The sequence below is a fragment of a genome, unplaced genomic scaffold, assembly GCF_019419815.1.
Source record: "Pyrus x bretschneideri cultivar Hongxiangsu unplaced genomic scaffold, Pyrus_bretschneideri_v1 Contig9, whole genome shotgun sequence".
Lineage (NCBI taxonomy): Eukaryota > Viridiplantae > Streptophyta > Magnoliopsida > Rosales > Rosaceae > Pyrus > Pyrus x bretschneideri.
In genome coordinates this window covers 483965-495548 of record NW_025999831.1, presented here as the reverse complement: position 1 = coordinate 495548, position 11584 = coordinate 483965, and the positions used below count along the sequence as shown (strand labels likewise).

The following is an 11584-nucleotide window of genomic DNA, read 5'->3' as shown; positions in this document are numbered from 1 at the left end:
AATAAATGGGCGAATATGGAAAACCAAATGTAAAAAAAATTGTAGCAATAGTCCGTTAACTTTAACCTAATTGGAGAAATTGTCCCTTAACTTTAACCCAATTGAAGCAATGATCTCTCAATTTTAACCCAATTGTAACAATGGTCCTTCCAACATAAGTTATTTTGACGGAATTGACGAAAATGACCATATTTGCACGTGTTTATGAGTTAAGGGACTAATGGTCATGAATTTGTAGTTAAGAGATATTTAATTAAAGTTGAAGGACTGATGCTATAATTTTTTCTTTTAGAAATATAAAGAAATTAAGGACTTGTGGTATCCAATCTGAAAACATATCACATTTGTAAGATAAATTAGGTAGTAAGAGTGCATCACTATAAGATGTGTACATCCCAACTAGGTTGGCCATTGGCACCCACACACTTCATTTTGTTGGGAAATCGTCTTGCTATTGATTTTCTTTGAACAAAACATAATGGAGTAATATGGGAGACCAGGTGATTGGAGCTCGTTTACAAGTGCTTTTAAAATGACTGAAAACGTTTTTGGTAAAAATATTTTTGAAACTAATCATCAGTAAAAATCCAAGTGGATCATAGAAAAACACTTTTAACTGCTTCCTGCAAGAAACATATATTTGGTACTTCTTCCAAAAAGCACTTAAATTGTTTTTCGAACCCAATGTCAATTTCACCAAAAGCGTTTTCAGATATTTTAAACAGTACTTCCAAACGAACTATTCTATGTGTTATGTATACGTAGGCGACAATGTTATACACTCCATTTTTAAATACTCATACGTTATAATATAAGTGGAATAATAACACTAAGGGTGATGCTATCCACACTAAAACTAATTACTTTTCGTGTATAGCGAAAGATTGTCCGAATGCATGGGCATGTAAACAAGAATAAAATTTAAAATTAGTCTACCGAAGATGAGCAAATGAAAGGCTTTCTTACAAATTGTCGTAGAATCGAAAATGAGTTTTCGTTCTATGCATGCTAGATCATGAATTAGTAACTGCATCCAATTTCTAAAAAAATTCAATTCTTTCAAACTTTCAACATTTGAAATTGAATACAATACTAACATGTATTTAATACAATCATCATTTCAGACAATCATAAGCTAAATCCTTAACCTTCACTTAATTTATCGAGAAATTAAATAGTTGAGATTAAAATCAAATAATCTAATCTAAGATAAACACGATTACTTCTGAACATTAAAATAAGAGTTCTGAAAATCAAATCTAAGATAAACACGATTACTTATGAACAAGTAAGAACAAAAAAAGAAAGAACAAAAAAAAAAAAAAAAAAAAAAGCTGCAAGCTTTAAAACGTTATGGGCACGTCACCTCGGCTGTGCTCGCATTGAATTGGCGTCAAACTCCGGATTCAGAAAGTCGTCTTCACCAATACGATACTCTGAATAAACGCACACATACGCAGAATCGATAGATATACAATTTTTCGATTTTTCAGAATTTTGGTTGAAGAATAAAGTCACATACAGAAGAGCAAGCTATTCGATTTGATTGTCAGCACAAAAATCACTGAAGAACGAAAGGCTATTCAGTTTTGGGTCGTCTGCGGAAGCCATAGGTAACGTAAGGTGAGGCGTCAGCAATCCTCTGTCTTCTCCTTCTTCTTCAACTTTTGATTTGTTGGTCTTTCTTCCTTTTTGCTAATGTAAACTTGATTTATGGCGCTGAATTGGAAGATGACACAAACCCATTTGATATTCCGAACTGAGTCCGAGTTTTTTCAGTGTTAGGGTTTATGGAATTGAAATTGTGGGTGTATCTCAGACTCTCAGTAGCTCTGGGACTGTATGCAGTAGTGGATTAGTCTGAAATTGCACTTATTTAGTGGTTGGGATGTATGTGCTTACGGGTTTGTGATTTGGTTTTCGATTGGGTGGAAAGTTGTTAGCTTTAATGGAAGTTTGGAGAGAATCTGGTATTGGGTTGTTTGCCAGTGTGTGAAAGATGCTGCATTTGGCTTGTAACAACGCGACTGATGAGATGATTTGTTTGGAAATGCAGTCTGATTATATACGAAGTGCAATGGCGTCGGCAACTTTGAGGAAAAGGCTTCATCATGGGGATGTTGATGGGAAAAAGATAGAGCATTTGGAGACCTCGGAGTCAGATGAACTTAATGTGCCTCTACTGGGAAATTATTCAGATAGGCGTGCAGTGGTGAGGCTTTTATTTGTTCATTTAAATGGAGGATAGGATTTTTAATTTTTTTCCGTAATAGTTATTTTTGGCCTTTTGTGATTGATATCTTTCTGGGATGCACCACAGGAAACGACGCTTGAAGAGATCTGGGATGACGAGCGGAGAAAGGAACACCTCCATTGGACCCTTCTGTTTTCTCAGTTGATTGCGCAGTGGGCACGGTGGTTAGGTATTCATGATTTTTGTTGTCAATAAGACTTTACCGTTTTACTGGAAAGCTTTTCTCAACTTTGCCCATAAGTGATGGGGCATTATACAGCTAGATTTTTAGAACATGATCTAACCAAATAAACAGCAACTATGAAGTTTCAAAATATGGAATCATTCTTAGAAAGGTACCCACGTGATAAGCAACCATTTAATTAAGTGATATGATTCCTGGTCAGTCATTCTATGATTTCATTGAATTTCAAGTGTTAAGTTACTGAAATGTCCTAAAGGTTGGCAATATTTTCATTGGACGAGTTAAAGTACCCTGAGGATCATTCAAAATTCTGTTGAGGAGTTCGATATAGTTAAACTTGATAAGACACAGCTGATTCTGCATATTTCAGATCGTGATCATTTTACAGTTCATACTATGTGAATTTTGTTCTGTATTTTATACAGTGGAAATATATTTTTTGTTTTGGAACTTAATTTTTCTGGTTTTCTCTTTTGTAGCAAATATTGTTCTTGGATCTGGATCACTTATTGGTCGGCTTTTGACCTTCTCTTCAACTACACAAAATGGAGAAAGCGCTAAGTTGTTTGCTCCTCCCCTTAGTCCTCTGCAAGTATGTCCAATGAAATGATATGATCTTTATAACCTTTGAGAAATGAAATGTCTTTACCTTTATTATATTTTTTTTCTTTCTCTTGGGTTATAGTCAAGGGGTGTGGTCTCATTTAAAAGATCTCTATCATCTTATATTTTCAAGGAGTGTGAGGTGGTTTAAAATTTAAGTTTATGAATTTGGAACTGTGAAAGATAACTTTGGCTTACTAACTCTTGGGGGTCAGAGTAAGGACTGTAGAATACTTCATCGCTAATGGGTGGGTTTGTGATGAAAATTACAATCTGTTGTTAGAAGCCGGTTTCCAATTGCTTTGCAAGCTGGTAGTTTCTTATTTGGCTTTTCATTTTGTTTTGATTCTGGGCTTGGAGGATGGTGTAATTCCTTCTAGTAGATCTCTTCTTTGATCTTGACCCTCCAATTTGATTTTTAGTTGTTGCGGGAACATGTCCTTTATATTGATGTTTGAAACAATGGAATGACAATGATTTATACTGTTTTTGCATCACGGAAGTGTATATATTGTATAATATATATTTTTTGAATATGAGGTTCACTTGTATGGGTGTTTGTGCCCTCTAGGAAGCAAGACTCAGATATCTACGACAAAGGCTTCAAGTACCCTTTGATGGTTCTCGTGTGGAGCATCAAGTATGTCTTTTTTTTCCCATTTCACAGCATTTTGATCATTTTTCTGTTTTGTGTTACTAGTACTACTGTATCACACTTACTGTGGGTTATTATTATCATTATTTTCTTTTATTTTGGTTGACTTCATGGCCAAAATGTCTTAACTTGTGCTCTTTGTTCAGACAAATGTAAGTATTTACAGTAAGATGGTTTGTTTAACTTTAGTCCTGTCCCAAGATGTGCATGCATCCCGGGTATTCTTTTCATACAAATTCTGGATGCAGTCGCCATGAAGAAATTGGGAAAATAATGAACATTGTTTTTGTAATGATACTATTCTATATATTCTTTATATTGTACCTTAGGATAACCTCCTCCTGTGAGTTTAATGGAAATTTTGGATGCAGCCATGCAGGTTTTAAAACTTTACAAACTTCTCATAGTTGATTTTTCTGGACTGAAAATTGATTATGGTGATAAACAATGTCCAAGTTATTTAAAAAAAAAAAATAGAAGAGTTGTTTGTACTATTACTGGACATTGAATTAATCAATTTAGTTTTGTTGTTTCAATTTTAAACACAAATTGAGTTTGTTAATTGCAGGATGCACTCTTACAGTTATGGAGGCTGGCTTATCCGGATAAGGAGCTCCCACCTCTTAAATCAGAGCTTTGGAAACAGATGGGCTGGCAAGGTTCAGACCCTTCAACAGATTTTAGGTGTGTAGTTTAAACGAGATGAAAGTATCGTGATGTCACATATTTTTGTTTCATATTTCCTTTGTGAAAGAAAATGATAATGAGAAATTTCAAACTTTATTTGCAGAGGTGGGGGATTTATATCATTGGAGAATCTTATCTTTTTTGCTCAGCAGTATCCGGTTTGTCTCCTTCTAACTTAATTTATTTTTTCAATTATAATAGGCTGGTAGGTTCTATTTCATTTTAGCAAATAAATCTCTCAATAGTAGATAAAAAAATTGTATGCCCTTGATATATTTTCCTGTTACTTCAAGATTTATCCCGTGTTTTCTTTTTAAACCTTTAATTTATTAAGCTTGAGCCATCAAAATTTTTATGATTTACAATGAACACTGATTACTACACAAATAAACTTTCATTGCAAGGCTGAGTGGAGAATCCTTGCTGCATTTGAAATTTTGGGTTTCACAAATATTAATGGTTCAGAAGTTGGAAATTTTCCTCAGTGCTTTGACTTTTAGAGAAAGTCTCTGTGATAAGGATGAAAGTATCGGCCTTGTCTGAGATATCAGTAGATTCAGTGCTCAAAGTTACAAAATATCGACAAATGTTGTAGCAAGGGTAGAGTTTCAGTGTCCCACATTTGTAGCAGTGTTATCAATGCAGATATTGGTGCTATTTTGGATGCCAGCCCTTTGATAAACTGGAAGTCTTGCACTTTTTTATATTTTGGTGAATTAGTACCCTTCATTATCTTCGCGTCAAAGAAAAGAAGGGTTTGAGTTCATTCTATTACATGAGAGGAATGCTTTTGGTTTTTGATGCTGGGATTGTTGGGTTAAGTGCTCAAAGGAGATGCTGATTTTTCTTATTGTTATACCTTATAACTGAAATAATACCACTCCCTTCAGATTTACTTTCTTAGTCTGGCTGCCTATCTTCTTTGTTTCCCAGCATCATGCTTGCAAGACATTCTGTCTTACATTTCTCTCGTATGTTCAAAACTTGTAGGTTATTGCCTACATGATGCATATACATAGAAAGATTGTTCTTTCAATGCTTTAATGCGTATGGGTGTCAAAATATTGCTTTCTTTTGAATGTAGCGTGCAAGACTTTCTATTTTAATTAAGTTTATCATTTTGTTCCATGTTTCCGCAGAAGTCATGAAAGGGTTAATGAGTTTCTGATTTGATCCTGTTACAGGAATCATTCCAGAGATTGTTGCACAAACAAGATGGAACTAGAGCTGACTGGGAATATCCCTTTGCTGTAGCTGGCATCAATATTTCTTTTGTCTTGGCACAAATGTTGGATCTTCAATCAGGTACCGTTAAATTTTTAAGCGAGAGGATGGACGATCTTAACCATTTGACAAGAATGCATCAGCTTAGCATGTTTATCTGAAGAGTTCTTTGTTTCCTCCATCAAATTCTGAATGCTGATGCTGTGTTTATAAATAAATAATCAGATATACTTTCTTGCAGCAAGGCCAACTACTCTGGCTGGAATCCGTTTTCTCGAACTGCTTGAAGAAGATGAGATGGCATTTGACAACCTTTATTGTGTAGCCTTCCAGATGATGGATGCTCAATGGCTCGCAAAGCGTGCTTCTTATATGGACTTCAATGTAAATGATTGTCACTCCGCTCACGAATTTAAGATGCAAAGCACTGTATTCTTCTTATTCTGATTCTGTTTTTAATTTTTTCCAGGATGTTATGAAGTCTACGACAATTCAGTTGGAACGCGAGCTTGCACTCGAGGATGTCTCCAGTGTAAAGGATTTACCAGCATACAATCTGTTGAGAAGATGATCCCTCTCTCTTTTGTAAACTTCTAACTATAGTGCTCTCACCATCTGTATTTCTATCTGAAAAGTAAAGTTACATATGTAATTTTCTTTCGTCCAAGTGCCATATCATCATCAAGGTTATGACATTAATATTTCCCTTCTCATTGATGAAGGGGTCGGTAAATTTCGGGTTCCCCGCCCTGTTCGGTTAAAGTCTTGTCTCGTGATGGTTTGCCCTGTCCTCCGGCACAACTGGGTCGGAGGATGGGCCATTTTTTTCTCCCCCTTTCTTTCGGAAGCCATTTTTGGCTATGATGGAGCTTCGAGCCATCTGGGAGGATTGAACCTCTTTGTTTTGGTCCAAGTTTCATGTGTTTCTTTCTATGCCTCACCTTTGTGGGATTTTATTGTTCCGCCTTACTGCTTCCCGCTTTTTAAATAAATTTAGTGTAATTATCCTATTGCTTGTGACAAAAAAATGCCAATGGCCATTTTTTTTACCACCAAAAAAGGGGCCAATGACTATTCGGCTGAGCGGTACCTAGAGTCCATGACTCTACTTTGTTGAGAATGCTCTAACGTCCAGTTTCATAAATGAAACTTGTTTGAATCAAAGAAAAATTTAGTGTAATTATCTATCGTTTGTCGACAAAAAAACGCCAATGGCCGCTTTATTACCCACCGAAAAATGCCAATGACTATTTGGCTTAGCGGTATCTAGAGTCCTTGACTCCACTTCGTTAAGAATGCTCTAATGTCCTTCAATTTCATAACGAAAGTCGATTGAATCAAAGAAAAACGAAAGGCAAAATGGATAACACAATTAATCCTCAAAAGATCCTCTGCTCGCAAGAAGTGTTACTTCTGTGCGTCTTTCTCGTGGTGGGCCTAGAACAACTGAAGAACGACAAAAATCAGACATTTCTTCATGTGTCGGGGTTCGATTCTCCGTTATTTGTTTGACCCCACCTGCTAACGCGGTCACGAGCTATTTCTACCTGTAGATGTTGATACATGTTTTAGATTCTTGGTTCTGAAGAAAGGTTCTTCAGTATGTCATGTTAATTTTAGTGAAGGATGCATACAAAACAATCAAATATTAATTCTACCTGTTTATCCCAATCAGTCTTGTAGGTGAGTATCATTAGCACAATAGTTTGGACAAGTGTTCCAAACAACATTCCAATCCAAACACCCTGCAGAAGAGGAATGATAAAATGAGTTATTGCAAAGAGCAAATCGAAGAGAAAACACGACTATTGAAGTGATTTGGTAGGGGGCTCGTTCGATAACCATTTCAACGTCACAAAACATGCGTCGGACTGCAGTCTCAAAACCCAGTATCGGGGACCCCAAACAAACCCTAACAAAAATTAGATTGAGTGAGAAGAAGATAGAGAGAGTAGCTTACTTTGACTTGCATTTTTAGAGGCCAACCAAGCACAACTCCAACAGGAATCCCGATAATGTAATAGCAGCCTAGGTTCACATATGCTACGTATTTCTGCCATCCAGCTCCCAGAGCAACTCCTGTCGATGAAAGATTCGTTACGTTATGAACTCTTCAAGATTTATAAGACGTTCCTTCGGAAACAAGAAATGTTCTTGATAATTAAAATATACTTAGTTAACTAATCAACTGGTACTTGAAGACACAGAAGGAAATTGTTTTCTTCATGGTATCGACCTACCTAATCTAGGCGAAATAATATGATTGCGTATTTTAGAGAAACGGAAACAGTACCAGAGAGCACGGGTTGAACGCTGTTCAACAGTATGGAGAAGGCCAACAAGGGAGACAATTCAGCAACCATGTCAGCTACTTCCTCATCGTTGGTGAAAATGTATGCAAGTTGTTTCCTCAAGAACAAGAAAAGCACGAAAAGCACCAATCCAATGGCGAGTGATACCGACACAACAACTACAATCGAGAACTTTGCCGCCTTTGAGCTACCTCTTCCAAGCTCGTTCGACACTCGTACACTAGTGAAAGATATCAAGCACACTTCAGTACAACAGTACATTACATAAAAACATACCAAGTTCTAAGAATGTGTCAAAGAAAACAAAGCGTATATTCAAAAGTGAGGCACTGCTCCGATGAAGATCTTATATAATTTTCAGCGCGTTTGCAGAGAACAATTTTCTGAAGAACGAGAATAAGTACCTTGCTGCAGCCATGAAACCGAGAGATATCATCATTTCCCACCCCACGACGTTGAGGCTGCAATTATGTCGGAAAATTTAGCATTGGAAACAGTTGGATGATCACAGACTAAGATTCACAAGGAAGAGGAAGGCTCTAAAACTTACCAAATAGATAGGGCATCGATAGAAACTTCAGCGTTTTCCATGTTTCCCGTTAAAAGGACCAAGATTGTGTTGTACCAAAGCTCAAGACTGTAAATGAATATCAGTTATGTGATTTGTGTCTATGTGAAAGCTCCTAGTTCATAAGGCCTCCATGCAGATACTATCAATGACCGAAACCAGTAAATTTATAACTTATACGTGCGCACTTAAAGAAACCTAAGGAATAAGGGACAAAATAAAAGCTGAAACAAATAGAAATTCTTACCAAAGCATAACGCCGGATGACATAGAAAGCTTGACGACATCCCAGAGATCAGTAAAAGCTAACATCGAGAAGCCTGTCCATGTTTCGGGGCATCCTCCACACAGAATAAACAAAAGCTGACCCATGTTGGGTAACCAATATGATATAATCGTCGACACCATTACACCGGGAACCCCAAACTTAAATTTCACACTCAAAAGCCAGCAAAGAAAGATGTGGATTCCAATTGAAATTGCTGACACGTATGCAACGATCATATTTTTGCTCTGCGCTTGTAAGTACATTTGGCAGGTAAATGATACAACAAAGGCAAAAAGCACAGGGATTACCCATAGAGAAATATATCCTGCAACTTTTGAAATATAGTCTGCTTGGCCCAAAGCCTCAAAAATGGGGGTTGTAAAGACGCAAAGAGGAATGAGGAATAATGTGCCTACACACAGTACTACCCATGACCTCTGAAGATGTATCCCGAGCATGTTGTACTGTTTTGCACCATACGATTGACCACAGAGAGTTTCCAGCGCACTTGCCATGCCAAGCTGTAGAGTAACAGATTCAGAAACATCGATCAGTCAGATCACACGGAAAAGCCTAGCTGTTATGGTTAAGTTTTCGTAGAGCAGATAACTTCGTGAACTAATTGGTACAGTAGCCATTAGAAAATAACGCTTATTTCACATTTGCCTCTAAAATTTGGAAAACAGATGACAAACCAGAATGTAGTTGGGGTAATACATTTTTCAGCTACAAGTTGGGGTACATAGATCATATGCAAGTCATAAAGTAAAGAAAACTTGACGAATACTCAATCGCTGATCTTCGAAGCCATTATTATGAATTCGTTCATTTGAAGTACATCAACAACACAACTAAAAACAGTAAGTGAACACGATCTTGAACTAGTCTTTGAGACAAGCACGAACTTTAAAACTTTATCTGCTATAAACTGAAGATTTTAGCACTAAACAAAACTTTATGTGCTTTAAATGCAACTTCTTTCAAACTAATTCACTGTGGAGTTCAAAAACAGCGAAAAGAAATTGAGAGTGGTATGCCGATTGCAATTTGTCCCCAAGAACATGTGAAAAACAAGATCAAATAAAAGAAATAGTAAAGGGAGCCAAAATAAACATACCAAGATGCCGTTTGCGAACCTGACAAGTACTGTGAACACGAGTGAAAAAGCCGCTAACTCCAGAGAGCCAATGTGACCGATAAACGCTTGACTGATGACATTTGTTCCGAAAGACGCAACTCTGGTGAATATAGCAGGGCCAGCCACCACCCACATCGTCTTGATTTCAATCCACACCCTTCTTTTCAGTGACAATTCCTCTTCGCCATCAATAACTCTGGTCTCTTCTTCCCCGACACTTGTCTCTTTTACCAAGAGACTCCTTCTAATGTCTTCTCCCATGTGATGTGATCGAGTCTGGTTACTTGATCTGCAAGGCAAGTGCCAAATATAAATACAATTGCCTTCAGAAAAAAGATTGGATATTATTCTGATGGAAATTATTTTAATTCATTTTTGCACTACAAGGAGAAAATTTTGGAGACTGGGTTTCTAGTCTCTAATATTCAAGTCTCCAAATTTGGAGGCTCACAGCCGGTTAACAACGGTGAGAGTGTCAATTCCACATCGGGGAATTACAAACATTTAAAGGTCTTATAAGGAGTTGGATTACTCATTTACAGCCTATTAATTTTAGAGTGAAATCTCAACTTCTGTTTTAGTATTAAAGGAGGTTAACAGACATGTTGAGCTTAATGGCCCACATGATTTCACATTTTTTCCGTACAAATGATAAATACAACAACCACCACTACTCCATGCATGTTTCGTGACATAGAGGGTGAAGTACACTACCTTAACTAACTTGACTAAACTAAGATTTGCGCTCCCACATGTTATTGAATAAGATGATTATATTAATATATTTACTCATTAGTAAGTGAGATGTGAGATGTCTTATACTTTATTGAAAGACATTTGATATATACTTTTTTTTCGCGCTATTACGGATACGAAACTTGAATTCACTTGGCAACTGTTCTATCAGAATCGGAAAATAGGATTGATGACCAACAATAAAAAAAAAACAAATGTAAAGCTAAACGATTATGAGCTATATCAGTTAGAGAGATAGAGAGAGAAAAGGTAGAATGGTCAATTAAATGCAAATTATCGTGAAGCTAGATATGCCACGTAACAACTAGTCAACAGCAACGACAGCCGTACATTGCTTGTCAAGATTGAACCCACCTAACTCCTCCATTCACAGCAATGTTCCTCAAGTTAGTGAACGTTTACTTGTAATTAATCGACTAGCTACCCTTCTGAAATGGTAATAAGTTTTTTAATCACCATACTAAGCAGTTGCTAAAATAACTAGACATCCGCCCAGAACTCGGGTTTTACGTCGAGCTCTGTTCAACTCTTAACAAAATGCAGATCGACAGAAAACCAACTATATATCTATACATACATATGTATAGAAAAACTAAAGTGCTAACTTATCAGTAGCTTAATACGACATCAATCACTCATCAGTCCATGGTTATGAATCATTTCATATTCCTGGTATCCTATCTATACCATCCAACCAACCAATTATGTTTAGAAAATCATACCCAAAAACTTTGCAGCATGGTAAGAGAGAGAGAGAGAGAGAGACTAACATACCGGAGTTGCTTGCAAATTAACCCAATGACACTCCCCAAGCGATGGATGAGTTGGAAGACTAACAGTCAGAGAGAGAGAGAGAGAGATGGAGAGTGTGGAGGAGATGTTTACAGAGAGTATGGAGCTGATGAATGAATAAAATAATTGGCTATCAACTCTAT

At 36.7% G+C, this 11584-nt stretch overlaps 2 protein-coding genes across 3 annotated transcripts; one reads left to right on the top strand and one right to left on the bottom strand.

The window, feature by feature from the left end:
* The first annotated feature begins 1336 nt into the window (after window positions 1-1336).
* On the top strand, window positions 1337-6340 carry LOC103944331 (ELMO domain-containing protein A). Of its 2 annotated transcripts, none has more exons than XM_048576472.1 (10): window positions 1337-1613; window positions 2057-2212; window positions 2321-2423; window positions 2918-3030; window positions 3613-3681; window positions 4265-4380; window positions 4487-4541; window positions 5568-5688; window positions 5849-5991; window positions 6077-6340. In XM_048576472.1, the coding sequence occupies exons 2-10, from the start codon at window positions 2078-2080 to the stop codon at window positions 6176-6178; spliced, it is 957 nt and encodes a 318-aa protein (XP_048432429.1). In that variant the 5' UTR covers window positions 1337-1613; window positions 2057-2077; the 3' UTR covers window positions 6179-6340. The 2 variants fall into 2 exon arrangements, with proteins under 2 accessions (XP_048432429.1, XP_009353040.2); XM_009354765.3 differs by having other exon boundaries at window positions 1339-1623.
* A 457-nt stretch (window positions 6341-6797) lies between these two features.
* Window positions 6798-11584, bottom strand: LOC103944332 (protein DETOXIFICATION 21). Its single transcript, XM_009354767.3, has 9 exons — window positions 11424-11584; window positions 9873-10182; window positions 8735-9276; window positions 8470-8556; window positions 8324-8380; window positions 7901-8139; window positions 7568-7686; window positions 7266-7352; window positions 6798-7154 (listed from the first exon to the last, which is right to left on the bottom strand). Exons 2-9 carry the CDS (start codon window positions 10152-10154, stop codon window positions 7083-7085), a joined length of 1485 nt encoding a protein of 494 aa, XP_009353042.2. The 5' UTR covers window positions 10155-10182; window positions 11424-11584; the 3' UTR covers window positions 6798-7082.